General features: G+C 42.4%; 1 protein-coding gene across 5 annotated transcripts in view; it reads left to right on the top strand.

Moving 5' to 3' along the window:
- The window catches only part of SLAIN1 (SLAIN motif family member 1), a 40,140-nt gene extending 17,233 nt beyond the window's left edge, over positions 1 to 22,907 (top strand). The window contains exons 3-8 of one of the 5 annotated variants that reach the window (XM_033147912.1): positions 9,078 to 9,227; positions 10,927 to 11,076; positions 12,840 to 13,187; positions 16,807 to 16,962; positions 18,599 to 18,899; positions 22,412 to 22,907. In XM_033147912.1, coding sequence (XP_033003803.1) covers positions 9,078 to 9,227; positions 10,927 to 11,076; positions 12,840 to 13,187; positions 16,807 to 16,962; positions 18,599 to 18,899; positions 22,412 to 22,487 — 1,181 coding nt within the window. In that variant the 3' untranslated portion in view covers positions 22,488 to 22,907. Of the gene's footprint in view, positions 1 to 9,077; positions 9,229 to 10,926; positions 11,077 to 12,839; positions 13,188 to 16,806; positions 16,963 to 18,598; positions 18,900 to 22,411 lie in introns of all 5 variants that reach the window. The other 4 variants (XM_033147913.1, XM_033147914.1, XM_033147915.1 and 1 more) reach the window with 4 other exon arrangements.
- Positions 22,908 to 23,167: the final 260 nt, after the last annotated feature.

The following is a 23,167-nucleotide window of genomic DNA, read 5'->3' as shown; positions in this document are numbered from 1 at the left end:
TCCAGAAATCGGTCTATCTCTACTTCATCTATCTTCTCCTCCTTGTACAGTTGTTTATAGAATCTCTGAAAGCACCATCTGATTTCCTCCGGTTTCTCTACATTTTTTCCATTTACTACCAATTTACTGATGACATTTGCCTTTTGTCTTTTCTTTAATTGCCAAGCTAGTAGTTTTCCACATTTATTTGCAGATTCAAATGTTCTTTGTTTCATCATTTTCACTTTCCATTCGATGTCTTGATTCATGATATTCGCATATTGGGATTGCAAGTATTTGATTTCTTTTTGAATTTTAACACATCTGGGATGTCCTCTTAGTTCTTTTTCCTTTTCTTTGATTAATTTCAACAGTCTCTCCATCTCTGCACTTTGTTGTTTCTTCTTTTTTGCCTTTTCACTAATGAGGAATCCTCTCATTACCGCCTTACTTGCATCCCAGGCAATCCTTTTCTCCACATCTGAATTCCAATTAATTTGAAAATATTCTTTCATCTTTTTCGCCGCTCTTTCTACTAGCTTGGTATCTCTCATCAATGCATCATCCATTCTCCACCTGAAAGAATCCTTGGAAATCATTTTTAGGTTTACCTGTACCGGATTATGGTCTGAAAGCGTTTTAGGACCGATTTCTGCTTTTTGTAATTTTGGAGCCAATTCATTCGAGATCCAGATATAATCTATCCTCGACCATGACTGCTGAGATTCGCTGAAGTACGTTGCCTCTGTTTCTGTGGGATTTTTTAATCTCCAAGAATCTCTCAAATTCAAATTATCCACCATTTCAAAAAAAGTCTTTGGGAGTTTCCCATCATTTGTTAATTTTGTTCTTTGAGATCTGTCCATTAATGTGGAAACTGCCCCATTAAAGTCTCCAAGGCAAACTACCTTATAGTCCAAATAATCCAACAGCAAATCATGAATTTTTTTGTAAAAAATCGACTTTCCATCATTTGGTGCATAAAGTCCCAGAATCAAAAATTTTTCGCCTTGTACGTTAATTTCAATTGCGATGTATCTCCCTTCTTCATCTTTAAATAGCTGTCTTGGGCTATATTTCTCCTTTGCATAAATCACTACTCCTCTCTTCTTGACCTTATCCGATGATATGAACTCTTGGCCTAATTTTTTGTTCTGTAGCAATCTTCTGTGACGCCGAACTATGTGGGTTTCCTGTAGACATATTATATCCAAATTCTTCTTTTCTATGCTATAAAACACTCTGCGTCTCTTTGGTCTCTGATTTAATCCCCGAACATTCCAAGTCATTAACTTGAGCGCCATTTCTTTGTTTATTCCTCTCCTCCAGTTGCCTGTCCTTTCTTATCTTGTTCTGGATCTTGGCTTGGTCCTGGTGGTCCCGGCGGTGGTGGAAATACTTCTGGAAACTTGTAAAGCTGTGCTGGATCCAATGGAGTTCCTTTGAAATGTTCCAGATGCTTGTCCAAAAACTTTTGCTTATCCGCCAAGGACCTTATTCTTATCTTTTTCCCTTCAAACGTGAATGCCAGGCCTTCTGGAAATTCCCAACTGAAGGAGATTTTTCTTCTTCTTAGCTCCGTCACCAGGTCGTTATAAGGAGCTCTTTTATCTAAAAAGAATCTGGGGATATCCTTGTAAAAAATTACTTTATTCTGCTGTACCACCAGGTTGTTTCTGTAGTGTAAATCCAGAAAGTAGTCTCTGTCGTGTCTATCGTGTAGCACAATCAAACAGTCACTGACTGTTTTAGTGCTTTTCTTTCCTCTGGAACCTCTTGGTCCAAATCTGAAGGCCTTCACTATGCGTGCTGAGACGTTTACCTCTTCTAGCTCCCAAAAAGTCGAGAATAGTTCCACAATATAGGCTTTCAGGTCTTCCCCCTCCAATTCTGGAAGACCCCTTATTCTTAGGTTTCCTTCTCTCTGATGTAGTTGCAGAAAAGCAAGAGACTCTTCCACAGTCCTCTGTCGTGTTCCAATATTTTCGATCTGCTCCAAATCCAAATTGTCCAATTTTTCCTCCACCTTTTTTATTTTTTCTCTGACCACTTTAATTTCCTCCGAGTCCTTTTTTAACGTGGTCACCTCCTGCCCAATTTTATTAATTTCGTCTCTGTTCTTTCTTACGTTTTCCTCAATTTGGCCAATCGATTTTTCTAACGTTTGGGTGGAGGCTTTAATATCGGCCTTAATATCCACTTGGAGCTTTTCTATTGCAGAGTTAACTGTTGTATTCACTGATGCACCAATAGCATTCACCGATTCTTGTGTTTGCTTCAACCCTTCGGTGACACTTTTCAAGCCTTCTGCAATTTCTGCCACACTTGCAGCCAATTTCTCCATTTGTTCCTGAAGAGTTAAGGAAACAGAGCCTTTCCTTTTTTCAGAGCCAGTTCCTTTAGATCTAAGTTCCATTCCTTGTGGGCTCTGTAACTGTAATCTCAAGGTCACTCCAGTTGCTATAGTAACAATCTCAGACATTCACAGCAGAAGACCAACAGTCCCAAAAGTAAACACCAGGTGGCCTGCAGCTAGCTTTCTGAGAACAAAGAGGCTGCTGAGCCAGGAGTCCACAATAGTCCATTAATCCAACTTTTAGGCAAAGAGTTCAGATTTTTCAGAATTGTAAATTCCTTAAAGCCAAGAAGAGTCTATTTTAAATAGCCCAAGCCAGTAACTGTTTTCTCACTTGCAGTGTAACCACCAAGTCTTTAAAGTAGCTTGTATCTGGCTGTAAAAGAGTCAAAGTATCTCCACTGGTAAACAGTCACTGTAACACTAGGGTCCCAACAAAGAAAAAATGGCAACAATATATTGCAGCCCGCTACTGACCCGGAATCCTAGTCCAGAGGGGGAGCGGTGTCTTCTTTTGCCATATCAACTGTTTTTAAGTCTTTAAATAGCCTTTAAACAACTTTTAAGTAACTTTTAAAAAGTTTAGCAGAGTTCGCAAAACTTTCCCGTTAGCCGCGGCTTTGATCCTTTAGCGCTACCAAGCTCGCGCAAACAGTTCAAAGGGAACAGGCTTCCTTTTGGAGTTTCCTCTGCAAGCAGTGCTCTTTAAACTTGTAAAATAATCCAAATTTTTGACTTACAGAGTTTCTTTGGAAGTTTCTATGTAGGAAGTGCCGGGTGCTCAGGTCTGGCGGGATCGCTGCTTTGATCCTCCGCAGGCAGCCGCTTCTTCAGTCCCGTGCTGGGGCTCCGCTCGCCCGATTCTCCCCCTTACGAGGGTAAATCAGGAGCGGAGACAGCACGTCTGGGACCCACGAAGCCGTCGGTCCACGGGACGCTCTTCCCGTGGCTTTAAGGGACCCGTGGCGCAGGCACGGAGCTCCCTATCGCCTAACGGAGGACGGAGCCGTCGGACTCCCGTCCGCCATTGACTCGGCACCTAACCGGAAGTCCAGAAATGGTTCATATTCTGAAAGGTTTAGATAATGGGCATCTTCCTTATAAGTGCAGAACACACTTTGGCATAAAACTATTGCAAGTAGTCTAAAACCTCTGGTTGTTGCGTGCTGTGTTCACCTAGTTAAGATGTCACTTGAAACCATGGGGGTTTTTTGTTTCGAACTGAGGAACTGAGGTCTTGCAGGTGTTGTTGATCTCCAACTCCCATTATCCCTCTTTGGGGCTGATGGGAGTTGGAATCCAGCAACATTTGGACAGCTACATGTTCTTCATCCCTAGCTTAGCTAACCCATGATTGAACCCAAACTTGCCTACAAACCATGGTTTGTTTGAGGCCTGAAAACCAGGATGTGAAACCATGGTTTGAAGTTAGTGCAAAATACTGTTTGCAAACAGTGGCTTCCCATACAGGTCCCAGTGTCGGAACTCTCATTATCTGAAATCTCAGTTATCCAAACACAAATGATAATAATTTATTATTTATACCCATCTGCCTGGGTTGCCCAAACCTTGCTACACAAATGGATGATTCAAATAGGCAAGCTATGGCTGTTTATTTCGGGCAGAAACCATGGAGGGAGGGAGGGAGATTGGACAAAACCATTTTTCCTTTGTTGGGGATTGGCTTCAGCTGTTTGAGCCAGAAAGCATGGAAGGAGAAAGCATGGATTAAATATGTTCCTATAGGAAATCATGGCAATCATCACCCCATTGTGCGAATGCTCACCTTACGAAAGTTTTCCTGGAAATACATATCTGAAGAAGTGTGCGTGCACATGAAAGCTTATACCAGAACAAACTTAGTTGGTCTATAAGGTGCTACTGGACAATTTTTTATTTTATTTTTTATTTTTTTGACTGGAAACACATAGTGAGGCCTATGTATGCTTCCAAACTCAGAAATCATGATGTGACCAGGCAGGATCATTATTGTGCATGGCTACAGTAATGGGGACGTGGGTGGCGCTGTGGTCTAAACCACTGAGCCTAGGACTTACTGATCAGAAGGTCGGTGGTTCGAATCCCCATGACGGGGTGAGCTCCTGTTGCTCTGTCCCAGCTCCCGCCAACCTAGCAGTTCGAAAGCACGTCAAAGTGCAAGTAGATAAATAGGTACCACTCCAGTGGGAAGGTAAACAGCGTTTCCCTGCGCTGCTCTGGTTTCACCAGAAGCAGCTTAGTCATGCTGGCCACGTGACCCGGAAAAACTGTCTGCAGACAAACGGCTCCCTCGGCCAGTAAAGCAAGATGAGCGCTGCAACCCCAGAGTGATTCGCGATTGGACTTAACTGTCAGGGGTCCTTTACCTCTAGCTTTGCAATAATGGGAGGATGGAGCAGCTGCACAATGAACGTTCTCCATTGTCTGTGTGCCTGTCCCTCCTGCCTTAAGTCTTCCTGGACACAACCTCATTTCCCTGCCCATCTCCTTGTTGTGAAATCCATGGGTAGCCTGCCTTGCTCCTTTGCTGGCTTGCAAAAAGGAAGGGATGCAGGGAACTGAAGTGATTGTTTCACTATCTGTACCTGGAACAAAGTTAACAGTGCAATGTAGTCCAGAGCACAACCTTTATCACTCAGTGCTTACAATTTCACACCTTGTTATTTACTCTGCACCCCACAAATGGGACATATGCATCTCAGCAACCCAGTGTTCTCTCTACCATGGGAAAAAAACACTTGTAAATGTCCATCATTTCACTAATAGCTGTTCTGGGCAACCCATTGGTCCATCAGGTATAAAGCACATAGCTTGTTCACCCTGTCTGCCACACCCCTTTAGCCAATCAAGCTCTGCCCCCCAAAGTGTGAAGCGAGTAAAGAACCATTCTATCACAAGTACCTGGAGATCTCGGGATTTCTGGGAGGTCTACACTCCATGACTTCATATGATCTGGGCAACTGTTGGAACTTCTGCCTTTCTTCAGGTACTTGGAGGAAAAAAACCTGTCCTTGTGTAGCATTTCAGGCCACTTCCTTTTCAGGCTCCATTTGCACTATGCATTTAAACAATCTTCTCTTCCCCAAAAGAATTTTGGGAACTGTAGTTATAACTATAAGGGTGCTGAGAATTGCTAGGTGGCCCACTATTTCACTCTCAGTGCTACAATTTGCAGAGTGGTAACAGTTAATCCCTCTTCCCCAGGGTACTCTGGGAATTGTAGTTCTGTGAGGGGAATAGGGGTCTTCTGAAAAGCTCCCAGCACCCTTACAAACTGCAATGCCCAGGATTCTTAGGTGATTAAAATTGTGTTTAATTTCTGAACTGAGTCTGAGATAGGTGCCTTCACTGATGTGTGGGGCAGTGGGCATGTCTTGAGGGGCCGAAAAAACACGTGCAGGATCTGGCTGTAATTAACTGCACCATATAACAATCCCCAAAAAAGTTTCTAGGAACTTGAGCAGCATTGGTGAGCAGAGGGATCCTTGTTATCAAAGCAGAGATGTTGGCACCTTTCGGCATGAATATCTAGTACATGGGCCAATCTAATTGTTTGGGACTGATAACTTACCATGTAAAACTAGCGATCTGGCATGTGTATGTCTGTGTGTTTCTGAGCTGACAGTCCACCAAATTATTCCAGTTGCATTCATAAGGATGAGAATACGTGAGCTCTCTTTCCCGACTTTCTATGCCAAGGAGGGATGGGTCTTGCCCCTCTCTGAAGAACAGCTGATGGCTCTAGAATATATTTTCACCTCATCCATTTCCTTAGTGACAAACGTGGTGTTCTTAGTATGGTTCTTAAGAGTCACAACTGCAATAACAGTAGCTTTGTTCAGGACAAGTCTTGTCACAGGAGTTATTGTGCAAAATAATGAATGCGGCTTACACTTGCGTTGTTGACTGCATCTGTGGGTGAGAGCATGCAGGCCATTAACTGGCCTTGGCAAATGACCACGCTGTTACAAAACTGTGTTGTTTTTAAAAGGAGAATCACAAGGGCCTTTTAAAGTCTGCCTCCTTTTGCTGGTTTATAATGAGAAGTACAAAATGATGCCAGTGGTTTTAAAATCACAGGTATACTGTAGCTTTTGCCTCCTTCGAGTTTTTTCTAAGGTGGCAGCTGCCTGCTTGTTCTTAAAATATATTTTGCATTTATGGAAAATTCATTTAGTCATTAAAGCTCATGATTTAACAGACTTGGCTTGATTTTGTCAAGGGAGGCCTCTGCAACTTGTGACCAAGTCCTAAGAATAGGAGGCCTGGCTGGGATGCCGTGCATTGCTAGTGTGCTTTGCTTAGCATCATGGGTCTCAACATGCGTAGATTATAGACCCAAGTGGCACACAATACTAGAGTGATCATGTGTCTCATTTACGGGATTGCTGCATCAAAACTTAAAAAACAAGGAACTCCATAGATCTGCATTGTCTGTGGTTCATTCAGTGCAATGTATTGACAGTGGGAATGCCCAGTGTATTCTGTGGTGTCTGCTGCCCTGGAATGAGGTGGGACTTAAAGGAAAGCGTGCCCATTTAAAATATTGGTACCCAAATGATTTTGAGATTGACACTCTTGGACTTTCAGTGGCAAGTCCTAGGAGTCTTCTATAGCATGTTGACGTTTGATGTTTGGGGTTGACCCTATTGTTTTAATAATAGGTAAAGGTAAAGGTACCCCTGACCGTTAGGTCCAGTCGCGGACGACTCTGGGGTTGTGTGCTCATCTCACTCTATAGGCCAAGGGAGCCGCCGTTTGTCCGCAGACAGCTTCCAGGTGATGTGGCCACCATGACTAAGCTGCTTCTGGTGAACCAGAGTAGCGCACGGAAACACCGTTTACATTCCCGTCGGAGTGGTACCTATTTATCTACTTGCACTTTGATGTGCTTTCGAACTGCTAGGTTGGCAGGAGCAGGGACCGAGCAATGGGAGCTCACCCTGTTGTGGGGATTTGAACTGCCGACCTTCTGATCGGCAAGCCCAAGGCTCAGTGGTTTAGACCACAGCGCCACCCGCGTCCCTAATGTTTTAATAATAGGTGGTATTAATAGTACGTTCAACTACTTTTAAATCTGAACCCTGCTTCCCTGCCAAATTTTGCTTGAAGACATGCTATCAGGTTCACTAATACGGAAGATACATTTTAAAAAAAGTTGTAGGACTCATTCTCACACCTGGAATGTTACATCTCTCTTTGCATTTCATATCAATATTTTGTTGCTCAACAACAGCTGTGATGCAGTTAATGGCAAGTTGTGGTAATGCTGTCGCAGAGCATGATGGCATGCGAAGTGGGGGGGCATGATTTGTATGACATTTTGAACTTCTAGAACAGTGTCTGGAGGAGTAGAAAATAAGGGTGTTGCCCTGCTTTTCTTTCCTTTATTTTGTTACATTTTTATCTCGCTGTTCCTCCCCAGAGTGGTATACCTGGTTCTTCCTCCTTCCTCCTTTGATAATCCTATCAGGTGCTGATTGGCCCAAGGTGGGCTTCATGACAAAAAGAGCATTTGAACCCTTGTCTCCCTGGTCCTAGCCTGATGCTGTAACCATTACACCACACTAGTGGCTTTCTTAGATATGTAGAGAAATTTTCTTCTACTTTTAAGAAACCTATTCTGAATATCATTTTCTGTATATGTAAAAATTCCTTAAGCCTTGCCCTGGATGTGGCTGTGAGATTACTGAGGCTTTCTGATGGTGCATATTTGATAGATATGTCTACTTCAGAGTGTGCAGATATGCATTAAATATATTCATGCTTATGTAACTTGGAATTTCATGTTGTTAAAAGGAAGAAATATTTGTGTCTGACGGCTTAAAAGCTTATGATGGGGATTAAGTTTGTTTTTAGCACTTGATGAGGGAGCCTGTACTTTACTGTGTGCCCTGTAGCTTAACTCTCAGTTCAGTTATGTCCCAATTAACCACACCCAGTAATATTCTGTACAAAGAAACGTCATATGTATTATCTGTTACACCATATACTTAAAAGAAAATCAGGACGATGATCCAGATTTATTAATTCAGTTTATTACTCTCCTTTCAACCAAGGTGGGCTACAACAATTAAAAATGCAATATTAAAGCAATTTATTATTGTATGAAGTATTGAGTTAAAATCTGTTCTACAACAATACCTTGTCAAGATACTAGAAACAAACAGCTCGGCATCTGTTCTGTAGCATTTACTATTTCAGTAAGGAAAAGAGCAGTTCCAACTCATAATAAACTTAATTAATTGTGTGCCAATTTTTGTCCATTTCTGGCTGTACTATGTACAATAACATGATTTTGTCCATTATCAAAATCTTTTCACAATCTCTTATTTTCTTTATATACAAACTTGCATTAGCATTTTTTAATGTTTGAAATATTTGAAATCTTGTCTCTTAAGCCTTGAGATAGCTGACATGATCAATAGTGCTGTGTACTGGGAAAGACGCAAAATTAAAAACATTGCACTCTAAATCTGTTTCTGGAGATTCACATCCTGTCTTTAATAACCTGTATTTATTTTGTCTTTGAACACCTGCTGTTTTCTCTCTCTTGTCTACTGCAGCTGAAACTGCAATCATATATACACTTACCTGGGGCTAGGTTGTGTTTAATAGGACTTAACCTCTGAGCAGATGTGTGTAGATTTGTGCTGTTAAGCCTTTTATGCCTAACTTCCTAATGGACAAGAGTCTGCTCCAAATATAACCTCATCTCTTCCTTTACCATGTCTGTTAACAGCTAGTCGATGGCGGAGTCTCTTCTCTACGTCTGTCTCCTTGGCTTTCCCCTATAGCCCTGTTGCAAGGCTCACTCCATATAGCAATGGCTTTAACACTCCTGCCTTCTCTAAAACCTTCAATAAAGCAATATTAACACCTGAAAGAACAGGTAATGCTTGCTTTCTTACTAACATAGCACTGTAATAAGGCCTAACTAGTTCCTGTTGACTTTGGTTCAGTGTTGAGATATGTAGCTTTGAGAGGCCAAACTAAGCATGACAGGGGGGAGCTATGGAATATACTTTTGCTGCCTTTCTTCTCTGTGCTCCACTGCTTGAAACAGGGCTGCTGCCAATACGAAGAATGGAGAGGCGACTGCTGAAGGTCGAGAGCAGGTTTTCCCAAACTTGGGTCTCCAGCTGTTTTTGGACTACAACTCCCATCATCCCCAGCAGTACCAGTGGTCAGGGATGATGGGAATTGTAGTCACACAACAGCTGGAGACCCAGGTTTGGGAAACACTGGTCAAGAGACTCTGGGAAAGGCCTCCGAGTACTTGAGTTGGTCCTCCCTACTTATCCCTGATCTTGACTCAGATTTATGGAGCAACAGCGGTAGGCGGGTAGGAAGCGGCTATTTTGACATCACTGCACTGCTCCACAGTGCCTCTTGGTTGAGGGAACCAAAATGGCAGGTGGCTTGCAAATACCTTGGCTAGCCTATGCCACTAATGGGTTGGGGTACCGGATAGTACTCTGAGACCTCTCCACCTACATCCTGCCTTGATTTGGAGCAGCTTTTTGCCCATCCCAGCTCTGAATGCAGACATTGGGGGGAATGGGTGGAAATGTGGGGGGGGGGGGTGGATGGAGAATATTGAAGTAAGGCAAGAGAGCAAAAGAATTTAGCTGCCTTTGGGCATGCAATGCTTTTCACATTCAGAAAAAAATGCCCATTCCTTCACAATGTAAGTGAATGAGGGAAACATGGGTATAAACTCATATGGCTGTCCCCAGTTTGGTCCCATAGGACTGGAGCCAATGCCATGACCTAGATTTAAAATTCTGCTTTGTGGATACATTTCCTTTCACTCTCCTACTTTCGTCTTCATGTTGTTTCCCAAGGAATAGGAAAATGCTTACTATTCCTTCCTCCCACCCATCCACACAGGATGCACCCTGGGGAACAAGGACAGCTTTTGCTTCCATGTTACATTGAACAATGGGGTCCCCCTCACTCTGCTGTTATTTAGAGTTACTGTGATCTGCTCTAGCCCTTGGCCTGTGGTAACATCAGGCTGTGACACTAGGGCCAGCACCTACACTACTAAGCAATGGCGATAATGTGGTTCTGGCCTGTGTATGTTTGGGGCCACCAGAAGGAGAGACATCAGTACGTTAAGGGTTCCATTTAAGGGATGTACAAGTATACTGATCTGTCTGGAAGAAAAGAAGAAAGGCAGACATTCTTAGGTTCTCTTCCTTCAGATTTACCTACATGAGGGTTAAAGCATTGGAAAAATAATAATCTGGGCCTTCCAGGAATTCCAGATTTACACCAGGATTTACATTGAGGCTTTTGTTTTTGTTTATTAATGTTTGAAATGGTACACTTGAGCCCACTAGTCTTCCCTCTACTGTAGATTCATGCTGCAGAATGGCTTCTTTTCCGTACTAACAGGAACACCAAAGTACCGTTTTAAATCGACTTAAAGAACTTCACAGTGTAAAAGTAAATAACGGAATGTAGCATCATGCCGGTTGATGAAGCCTGTTCCCAGTGCAGTGCTGAATATATAAACTTGAAATGTTGCTTGAAAAGTAGATACTTTTGCACGTTAAGGGGTTTGCTGTGTTGTTGTTCTACAGGTTGTGTTTCTAGAAGTTCCCCTCTCAGCCCCCAGTCATCCATAGACAGTGAACTGAGCACCTCAGAACTAGAAGATGATTCAATCTCCATGGGATATAAACTGCAAGACCTCACGGACGTCCAGATCATGGCTCGACTACAAGAAGAGAGTAGGCCATTAACTGCCCTTCCTCTCCCTCTGCTCTGCCCCCACACACCGCCACCACTTCTTTTAAAAGCTGCATGTTAATGCCTCAGGGAAAATACTTGATTGTAGGCATGTCCAAGCTATTGTATGGGATAGTTTATTTAAAAAAAACTACAAATAATATACACAAGTATCAATTGTGGTGAAAATACCAGTACAACAAAACAAAACACCACCATCACAAACTGGCTATAAATATAAAACCAAATTTACTAGAACGATAGATAGAATAGAAATGGGCTAGTAACCATTCAAATCACAAACATACTAAGGTGCCAAGTGCAAATACTGGAAACAAGGAATGGATAAAAATACAGCTATATCTAAACAAATTGGATTAATGAATCATACAACACGTATCATGAGTCCAAACACGGAATGATAACCCCTTGCCACCACAACGGTGTATGACACATGAAGGGTGTATGACACATGAAGGGGGTTAATTTGGCACAGGCTGTTAAAGATCTTAGAATTCAAAGCTTTCCTGTTTACCCCTCAAAATTCACCAACTTTGCTCAAGGCTGTCTTGGTCTTCTGTGACATTAGGGCATGATGGTTACAGAGGGATCCTTCATACAATCCTATATTTGTATAGTTGGAAGGGACCTAAGGGGTCTTGTAGCCCAGCCCCCTGCAATGCAGAAATCACACTTATACCCGTGTCTGTAAAGGCTTGCTGTGACATCACAGCAGATCAGCCAGTGGCATTAAGGAGGAGGCAGCAGAGCAGTAAGGGGGGATAGATTTCAAGGAGGTTGGAATAATAGAATTGTAGAGAGGGACCACAAGAGTCATTTAGTTCAACCCCCTGCAATACAGGAATCTTTTTTGCCCAACATGGGGCTTGAACTCACAACCTTGAGATTGAGTCTCATGCTCTATTGACTAACTAAGGTATCCTGCAGGCTTAAGATAGATAGAAGATACAAGGAGAATACCAGATCATCTGGAGAATTTCAAATGATGCTCTTTAGATTTATTTTCTGCAGTTTTGTCACTATGACATAGTTTGCACATGCCTTTGAGTGAGCTGTTTGCACAGAATAGATATGTATGCTCTTTGCAACCAGTGGTTTGAAAAAAACAAACTAACTAGTATTACATAGAATTTAGGGCAGTTCTGGTGAGTCTGTTGGACTCCATCTGCCATCTTTACCGTCCGGCATGGCTAATGGGTAGGGAAGATAGAAGCTATAGTCCAACACTTTGATGTCTGGAGATTCCCTGCTTCTGGAGTATAGGATTTTCAGTGCAGGGAGTTCCATAGTTGGGTGTCACAGCAGGGGAGCCTAGGAATGTCAGACGTGTGAAAAATGTTTTTGGTCTATCCCTCATATTAATGCATTTCACAGGACTATGTTGAATTACATTGTATGTTCACACAGAGCTAGTTCTTTGCTTAATCATCCTACCTGAGGACTGCCTCTCTTCATAATGCACTTCAAATATAGTGCTCCGCCTTCATTAAGAACTTCATATTCATTCCCCTCTTTGGAATATGATGTGAAAATCAGTGTATGTCTAGTTGGTGTTCCATAGTTTTCCTTCCCACTTGCATGCATTTACATTTTGCCTTATGTTTTCATGCATCTTGTAGACATGGGAGTAAGTTGCAGAACCCATGCCTTCCATACGAAAATGGACGCTTGCAGAAGGGGTGATGTTCATTACAAATGTTGACCATTTGGGGCTCTCACCTCGCCTTTTCCTTACACTTAACAGGTCTGAGACAAGATTATGCGTCTACTTCAGCATCTGTATCGAGAAACAGCTCCAGCGTCTCTCTCCATTCGAGCAAGAAAGGGACAAGCAGCGACCAGGAATTTGATCGCTACAGCCTTGAGGACGAAGAGGAAGAATTCGACCACCTGCCCCCTCCACAGCCTCGGTTGACCCGCTGCTCCCCTTTCCAAAGAGGAATTCCCCATTCACAGACTTTTTCCAGTATACGGGACTGCAGGAGAAGCCCGACTTCCCCATATTTCCCCTCAAACAATTATCCACAGCAACAGTGTTACTCTCCTCAAGCCCAAAATCCTCTTGAGCCACAACCAAACAGGATTAATGGAGGTAAGGTTGGCTGGCTGTCTATTTTCTGATGTATGGATTTATTTTGCCCTTCTGGTGCCAAATCTTTAATTTTGAGGCATATTTCTTTTGGCCAAATTCTGTATTCCTGGTGGGCATTCACTTCTCTAGGCAGCGGCTGGAGGCTGGAAATATGAAGACCACAAACTGGTCTCCAATGCATGGTCCACATGTCCTGAGTTATTATATCTTAGAGGTGAAATGTTAAAGTGTCACTTTCATTTTTCTTACGAGGGAAATAGTCAGCTAAACTTTTACAATACCATTTTTAGAAGACAGGAGGATGTAGAGTCAAGATTAAGTCTGCCAGTTGGCCATCTTTGGTTTAGTTTATGAATCCCCTTTCAAAGAAACAGTACTGAATGCTATTCATAAAGATCTAAAATTTGAATACACACACACACACATTTTTATATGTGCCAAACAGAAAAGAATGCTTTCTGAAGTAAAATAGTTTTTTGTTAGCCAGTTGTTTTTATCGCTTTTCAAAAATTATAACAAATGAACATCAAATTAATTTAAATTTAATACAAATTTAAAAGTTGACTTCCCACCTCGCTTCCATTATGTTTCTTGTCCCTCCTTTATTTGCTGCTCAGTGTAACGTACTTTTCCCAATTGCATTTCAGTACTTAAAATATTTTAACATTTTATCATTAATATTTAATTTTTCCCCGTTCTTCATTTAACAGTTTTTTAACAGCTAGTGAAAATGGGAACAGTGTAGAGCCCTGATTACATTTGGATGCAGTAGTGCAGGCTTCCTCAACCTTGGCCCTCCAGATGTTTTTGGCCTACAACTCCCATGATCCCTAGCTAGCAGGACCAGTGGTCAGGGATGATGGGAATTGTAGTCTCAAATCATCTGGAGGGCCGAGGTTGAGGAAGCCTGCAGGTAATGTAAGACTCATCTAGTCGTAATCAAGAACCTGTTGGAAGACTTTGGGTTTGATTCCTGAGAAGGGAAAGATCAGTATCTTATGGACATGCATTTCATTTGTGGATCCCTCCAAAGATGGTGCATGTCAGAATTCTGTTATATTGAATCTTAATGAATACAGTAGGCTGGACAGGATGAACTTTTGAGTCTCTTCTGAGTGAGTTTTTAGAGGAAGTGCTGCTGGACAATCTCTGCCTGTGAACACACATCAGACTTTCATCTGTTTCATCAACACTTATGCAGCCTGGAGGCTGAGCATTGAACCAGCACACACACACACCCCATTCAGTTTTACCTCTGCCGTTAATGGAGCAGGCAGGCTTAAGCCAGCTGCTATAGCTCCCTTCTGCAATCGGAGAATAATAATAATATAAGCTTTGTAAAGATTTCCTGTGATTATGGATGCAAGACTTTTTTTTTTGAACACCCTAAAGCGCTAAGTAAACATTAAACATTATTCTTATTTCTCAATCATTTTACATTAATTATACAGGCTGAATATCTTGCTGTAGAAACAGGTCCCTGAACCTAGATTATTAATTAGAAGTTAATAGCTATGTAAAACAAGCATGAATAATAAATACATCATAAGTGATCACGGTGATCAGTGCCCAGAAGCTGTTTAAGTATGTTGCAAATGTAGTCCTAAGAAAATAGGTTTCTCTCCCTTTTCTATCTGATCATCTGTCGTGGAGTTTTGCTGTTCTTTTTGTCATTATATCCCACACATTAATCTAGCATGGTGGCATCATTCTGGAAGTTTTTCCTGTCCCCTTACCCTGCTTCTCTCTCTTTCTCTTTTTCTTATCCCACCTGTTTCCTCCCATAAGGACTTAAGAAGACATCTGTTAAATTGGACTGTATGTTCATTTGGTCCAGCATTCTGCTCTCAGTGGTTGGTGTCAGGCCAAAGCATTTTGCTGCCTGAATTGGCCCCCTCTGGGTGCATCACCAGGTACATGCAGCATCATTCAGATACCAGTCCCTGCCTTCAACTATTTCCTCCCACAACGTTCATGGTGCTGCCTGAAGCAGATGGCTTCACCTGGATTCACCCACAGGACCATCCCTGCCATCAGTAGCCAGGCAGGTCCTTCTAGAAATGGACAAACAAGACATGGAGGCAGTTTCTTGTTTTCCTCCAGCATCAAGTACTCTTTGGTATACTGCCTCTGAATATGGACGCTTTACTTAGCTTATCATGGCTTCCCTTTCCTTCATCATCTTCCTTCTTCACCCCATTGGTGGTCTTGAATAACACATGCTAATGCCTTTGCTCTCTACTAATTGTCACTACAATTGGTGTCAACTGTAGCAAACATCTCTATGGAAAGTTAACATATTGGGTTGCTTCCAGTGCTGCACAAGCAGTGTTCTCCACATGCATTGAGGCTCCCCACTCCTTCCCTCTCTCCCTGGGCACCCTCCAAATCTACTCCTGATGTTCCCCCAAACCCCAGGAAAAGATCCTGAGGGTGTGCAGGAGGCTGCATCGGGGAGAAGAGGAGGAGGAAGTTATGTAAGTGGAAGTCTTGTCACAAAGCAGCATATTGGGTTCAAGCAATCATGCGTAAACTAGTTACTATTGTTTGCAGTGTGCAGTTTTGCATTCTTGGCAAATAGCTTCTGGCAGGGCTGTAACACAAGCGCACGCGGTTAAATCTAACTGCGGTATGACAAATAGAGGTTAGAGAAGGATTGGGCAGGAGGTGGGCATTTCATAGAATCATAGAGTTTGACGAGACCTCAAGGGTCTTCTAATCCAACCCTCTGCAATGCCAGAATCACAAAGGCAGGAGAAGGAGAAGCCCCCACCCCCCACCCCCGTTCCTAATGTGGCTAGTTTGAATGTCATGTACATACTATGTTGGCTTTGACTTGCAAAACTGAATATGGCCCACCAAGCCAAGTTTGGTGACATACCCTGTGTGATGGCTCAACAAACTTCATGTTCTGTTGGCTGGCTGGTGCTGGAACAACAGAATGGTTGTGTAGCCCGTGTCCATGGCTGGTGGGCTGCATGTGACTTGGTGAGGTCCTATGTTGTGTTAGGCAGGTTTATGGTCTTTAGTTTCCAAAGTTAAGATGGTTCAAGAATGGGTGTTGACGGCCACACATTCCCTATCCCTGGGAAAGAGACTTATGTGTGGCTGTAGTAATGTAGGCATTGGCTCTGTCGGGAGTATAATCAAGAGTCTGAAGTAGCATGAGCATATTCTAAAGGAAAAGCTACTCTACATCCAGGGAGGTTTCTTGCCTTCCATGTTAGTGCATAGCACTTCTACTGTTGACAGTACTTTGAACTTTGTCCAATAATTCTTATGGTTTTTCATGTAAATACAAAAACATATAACTAGGTACCTTCGAATTTTCAGTGTTGAAATAATTTTGCCCTAACTTAATTTCTTGCAGCTCTTAAGACGGCGGATCTACAGATATCAGATACTGGGAACAAAGAGTCGGAGTGGCTGTTGCCTTTAGTACCTTACTTAGCCAGCAAGTTAAATTCTGGGAAGTTGCCATTGCTGAGGACAGAATGTCACGTTAAGTGCTCCTTGGGCCCAGTATGGGGGAGTTTCTTTTTATGTTATGAGACATTGGTGAGAGGCGACTTGAACACAAGCGGTTCCTAATGGTGACAATGATTTGCCTTTGTTGCAGACAAGCTCCGAAGGAGCATGCCGAACTTGGCTCGGATGCCCAGCACCCCAACCCTCACCACCAATGTTGGCCCTGCCATCACTGTGAGGAACAGCCTAAGCTTTGATTCCAATCTGCATGGAGCTGGTAACGGGATATCAAGAATACAGTCCTGCAGTAAGTGTGAAATCTTGATATTATTTCATTGTGGGATGGGAAGCTGTCAGGGTACAGCGCTTTATTTTAAATCACCAGTATTCTAGGATGAATCATGGACAGTGGTCCTTTAATACCAGACATGTCTAGGTTTTCTTAGCATGCGTTTGTGTATAGCTTAGAAAAGCTGTAGCTATTTTAATGGGCCCCCCCCCCCCCTTCCTAAAGGGTCAAAATTGTTTGCGTGCTTAAAAAAAAACATTTTACACATTCAACAGGAACAAGTTACTAAGCTTTATAAAAGATTGGGCATGGTGAGGTTCAAGCGTGGTTCTGTTTAACATACAAGGAATGTATACATTAGTCCAAACTGATTAGTCTGTTCAAATGTTCTGGCACAAAATTCCTCTTTGTGGCACTGAGAGAGAGAAAAAAATCAACATATATAGAGGGTAAATGTGGTTTGGTGCCATTTTGCCCCTCTCTTGGTTTTTTTTAAAGGTAACTGAATGCTGTGTAATTTGGGGTTTCACTTTTTTGTCACTCTTCCTCTGCCTTTTGGAAGGTGACTTTGAAACAGCTTCCCCTCAACCAAACAAGGTAGTTCAAGGTCTTGAGGCTGCCGTATGATTTATCCATCAACTTGGTGCAGTAAAACAGCAGCTGATGCCACCAGAGAGCAGAATTGCATAATATCTTGGGTGCGTTAGCGCTGATTCCTAGTGACAATTCGTACCAAGCCAAATTTAGATTGTGCTGCTAAATCTGTACTGTCACTTTTTAGCTGTGAAACATGAAGCTGAGGGGATGTGGTTTTTTGAAGTAACAAGATATTGAGTAGCAGTGTTCTACCTTCACAATATTTTTGAAGGGTGTCAGATATTTACATCAGTTTGGCTTAAAATTCTAGCTAAATAAGAATTTGACTTGCTGGAACTGGCCAGAATGAATTCAGAATTCTTTAGGGAACCAGTGTTAGGATTAAGATAGATGCACAGAACTGATGTGGACAGTTTTTCAACAGTTGCTTCCCCTGGGAATTGTAGCAAAGGCAGTGCAGTGCCTTGCAGTACCTTAAAAGTCCAACACAATATTTTGCAGCATAATTTTTCATGGACTTGAGTTCACTTCGCGAGATGCATGAAGTGAGTTATAGTTCTGCAAGGTACACAAGGGATCTGAAGCACACTCGCCAGTGGAAAGAAATGGTTCTGAATTCATGTACTTTTAGTACAATACTTTTATTGGTGCACATTGAAGTCTGCGTGACATAAGGCGGTACTGTATATAAAATAAAATGGAATGACAGATAAAACTTAGCCAATTACTAGGTTATATTATTATATGCCATCTGCAATCCCTCGGCCTATCCTGCTCTACTGGAGGTTTGTGAGTGTGAAATGCTGCTCTGAGCAAAACACAGCAAGGAAATATTAACAACATACGTGGAACAAAGCCTTGTCTCTTTCTAGGTTACTGCAGCCTGAAGCCATTTTGGGGACTGGCTTTATTGTCTTACGTACTTGACCTATATATGCATTTGACAAGTCTCGGGTTGCCTTCAGGAGTGTGTGGATCTCTGTGGCACACAGACCTGTAACCCCTTGGGTTTTTTGTGTATTATTATTTTTTTTTTTTTTGCACTCCCTTTCTCTAGTTCCTTCTCCAGGGCAACTTCAACACAGAGTTCACAGTGTGGGACACTTTCCAGTATCGGTTCGGCAGCCTCTCAAAGCCACAGCCTATGTCAGCCCAACCGTTCAAGGGAGCAGCAGCAGCAGCAGTGGCGGCGGTGTTCCGTTGTCCGGCAACTTACAGCTACACTCCAACACAGGCATCCCAATGCCAAACAAGATTGCAAACGCCAGCATTGCAGCTCGCAGTGGCCTCCCAAGGCCTTCCCTGGCTATAGGGGGGAGCAGCATACCCAGAAGCAAAATTGCACAGCCAATACGAAGGTAGGAGTTGACTTGCTAAAGGGAAAATTTGGAGTGTATTTATGCAGCAACTGGAGAACTAGTTAAGCGATCAGCCCTCTCCGGAGAGCTGTAAGGCTGTCAGGAGGGTGCTGGACGTCTCTTGAGTGAGAATTTTCAGCCCTGGAATAGCTAGGATTCTCTGGGAGAGTCATGAGAGCTAAACTGGTATCAAATGAATATAGATTGAACAGTGCAGATTTAAATATAATGTTGTTGTTCAGTCATTCAGTCGTGTCCGACTCTTCGTGACCCCATGGACCAGAGCACGCCTATCTTTCACTGCCTCCCGCAGTGGCCAAACTCAATGCTAGTCGCTTCGAGAACACTGTCCAACCATCTCATCGTCTGTTGTCCCCTTCTCCTTGTGCCTTCCATCTTTCCCAACATCAGGTTCTTTTCTAGGGAGTCTTAGCTTATTTTTTCAGAGTGCTGGTGACTTAACAAGTCTGTTGTAGATCAATACTTTTTCTTGAAGTTATAGCAAACTCTGATACAGGGGATGGAAGGTGATTAAAGAAAAGTACAGTGAGGGGGGAAAGTATTTGATCCCCTGCTAAATTTGCCTGTTTGCCCTCTGACGAAGAAATGACCAGTCCATAATTTTAATGGTAGGTTTGTTGTAGCTGTGAGAGACAGAATAACAACAGAAAAACACCCAGAAGACAAAAGTCAGAGATTGATGTGCATTATAATGAGCGAAAGAAGTATTTGATCCCCTATCAACCAGCCAGATGTCAGGCTGCCTGGTATCTTCACTGTATGTAAGGAGCTGAGATTAGAAGCACCTACTGTAAGGGAGAGGTTTTACCTGTAATCCCAGCTCATTACAGTACCTGTACAAAAGACACCTGTTGACATAAGCAATCAGTCCAGCAGATTCCAAAGTGCTAGCCAGCAGCAAATAGAGATCACTCAACCCCTAGCAGAGCCTGCAGCATTGGAGATGAGGCATAGTTCAGTGGTAGGACAAGTGCTTAGCATGCAGAAGGCCCCAGGTCCAATTTCAGGCATCTCCAACAGAAAGTAGCATGTGATGGGAAAGACCCTGATGAGACAGACTAATGGTCCGGCTCAGTAGAAGGGGGCATCACCCTGTGTCTCTTTGGCTGATGAGCTTTGCCTGGTTTTGTAGGTCACAAGTTGTGCAGACCAGCTATGTTTTGTTTTTTTTCTAATGGAGCAGCTGGAACACTGTCAGCTACTGCAGTGCGATATCTCCTTGGGGAGAACCCTGATTAAGTTATCCTGTTTCGTTAAGCCAAGAGCCATTTAACAATTCGACATCCACTTTAATTGTGTTGATAGTTTGATAATGAAGTGTTACTAAATGTTAGATATCTGTAATTAAAGGTAGCAACCCAAGGGCTACATTCTGGCGCACCGCTGGGCAGCTTAAAAATACCTTGGGCTTCAGTAGGATTTGAGCAACTTAACTGTGTGCAGTGGATTGCCGCTAAGGTGGTTTAGCACTGGATCAAGGAGAACTTACCTGCATCGTTATTGAAATAGTAGCATGTGGGAGATGCAAGGAAGTCTTCTATAATTGGCAGTAAAGTATATTAACCTGTACCTCTTACCTTGGACAGTCTATCCAGAAATACTGTCTAGAAAGCTGCATAATCATTGGCACACAGTTGCTGAATCTCTTCAACTAGATGTGCCAGGGATTGAACCAGGAACATGCATGGGCTCTACCACAGAGCTACAATTTCTCCCAAAATTACTGAAAAAGGGGAGGGGGGAAAGGTGGAGTCGAAGCTCACTCATATTTTGGAAGGAACTCTACATGTTTACAGCTGTTGAGAAAATGGTCTCTCTCTTAGCAGTACCTCACAAATTATGGCTGCGCGCATGCCATACATTTAAAGCACATGACTTCCCTTAAAGAATTGTAGGAGCGATAGTTTAGGGGTGCTGGGAAACTACACTTCCCAGGATTCTTTGAGAGAAGCCGTGTGCTTCAAATGCATGGTATGCACATGGAGCATGGTTTTTAGCATGTACCACATGGTAAAATAGCTACGTGAGGAAGACTTAATACATAATCTGAAAGACGTGTACCTTCATCATGGAGCTTGTGATTCAGCCAACCTCCCAGCTCTGTTCATACTTAAAAAAAAAAAAATTGAACTGTAGACCAAACTGAGTGTTTTTGGTGCCTCCACACTCCCATGTTTTAACCTTTTGAATCACTTACTTTGCACCACATATTTCATGACTTCTTTTTATTGTTCAATCATCTTATAATTCAATAATAACAGTTAGTAATATACATTGTGCTTTGTAAAAAATACTTTTTTTCACCTCAATAGGTAAAATTAAAGATAAATGACAATGCGATACAAAGCCTTCCAAAAATGACTTCCAAAACTATAACAAAATAGGAAATTAAAAAATTAACACGAAAATAATTAAGTAAACAAATAACAATACCAACTAATACCATTCAATTTACCTAAGCTTATTTTGACCTATCATACCCAACCGTATATTCAAATCTTAACTGTGAGTGTACTTCAACTCAGTCTAATATCTCCTTATTTATCTCTAATACGCTCTTATCTCATCCAGTACCCTTAATGCAGTTTGTCCTTATTCTTCCTGCCTGCAAGGTTATTCATGACTTCTGATGCACGGTTGACATGTATGGTCAGGATTTTCTGGGTCCACTACACTGTATGTGGATGAAGCCCACCAACACAGCTTTGCATAAAATTTATACATGTTTTGCTGTATCTGAAAAACGCACTTGTCCCATCTTTGAGGGACTATCAGATGCATCATATCTGAGTATGATGGTTGATTTTTAAAAATGAAAAGGCTAGAGCCTCTTTCAGAACTCTGTAGGGATGACAGACAGATGCTGCATGTTGCCTTCTCTTAAGCTATAATTTAATACCTCCATTCCTCTGAAGTGGCCCCTGAAATCTTATCAATAGCAGCATAGGCATTTTTTCATGGCAGGGGGGCTGAGGAGAAATCGTTTCAACAAGGTGTAGACTAGTAGTCCTTCATCACTTTGCAATTGACAGTTTAGTCCATGGGGAATTAGAAGATAAATTCTGAACTCTGTTCTTTTAGTGTTTCTTGAATCTGTCATTTTAGATATTAGGAAGCCCCCGGGAGATGTTACGATTCCTATCCTAATATCCTTCCCTACACAATGTAGATAACTGCGGCTGCCTACACACTGCACCTTTAAAGTACATTTTCCCCCTCGAAGAATTCTGGGCACTGTAGTTCACTGCTTTCAGAGTTACAATTGCCAGCAACCCTACAGTCCCCAATCTTCTTTGAGTGGGGGAAATGCACTTTGAAGCTATAGCCTCAGCTGCTTTCCTCACGGGATCAGTCACAAGGCTCTCTTGACCCCTTCCTTTGCATTGTGAAAGGCAACAGATGCATCGACAAAGTAGTTTATTCTCTGTAATGTGTGTTGTCACTCTTTTCTCCAGTGCTTACCCTGAACTATGGTTTGTTTCTTGAAACAGTTTTCTCCAGCCGCCAAAACCTCTTTCTTCGCTTAGTACTCTACGGGACGGCAACTGGAGGGATGGCTGCTATTGACAATGGGTCGACCCGAAATACAGATTCTCCTACCCAGCTGGCTGGGTAAATATAACTGTGAGAGGCTGGATGAATAACACAGGGCTGTTTCTTACTCTTCTGTCATTGTTGTTGGTCACTAAACATATTACACTTAGTTGTTTGCTCAGAAAAACAAACAAACAGCAGTGTTGTCAAATTAATGTTGCAGCATTATGGTTTAGGTTTTTAAAAACACATGCACAAAGTATCCCACTGGGGGGAGCCAAAATGTGACTTCTGGATGCTTTGTTCTGAACAGTGTTCAGATCCCTTTGATTTTTGTACTACTTTTTGTTGCTTTAACGAGTTCCCTTGCAAATTGGCAAAATAGATCCATATCCTTACCTGCTTCAACTTTTCTTTTGTAGCCTTTTCAAGGGAGTGTATTTTTGCATACACACCCCCACATTTTGCTTGAACCATAAGGTATCAAAGCATTTTGTGTGTGCCGTAAAGCTCCTCCCAACACTTTTTAATAGTAAGATACTATCATGTTCAAGATGTATTTCTAACCATGCCAATCTCCCCAAATCCAGCTAGAGCTATCCACGCACATATTTCTAACTGCATGGGGAAATATGGGTGGTTTTCAGGTGCTTAAGTCACATCCAGTCCCTGTCAGATTCTTGGTGATACTCAGTTCATCTGTTCTTGGGCCT

This window comes from Lacerta agilis, chromosome 4, assembly GCF_009819535.1.
Source record: "Lacerta agilis isolate rLacAgi1 chromosome 4, rLacAgi1.pri, whole genome shotgun sequence".
NCBI lineage: Eukaryota > Metazoa > Chordata > Lepidosauria > Squamata > Lacertidae > Lacerta > Lacerta agilis.
This window is presented reverse-complemented; position numbering and strand designations above follow the sequence as displayed.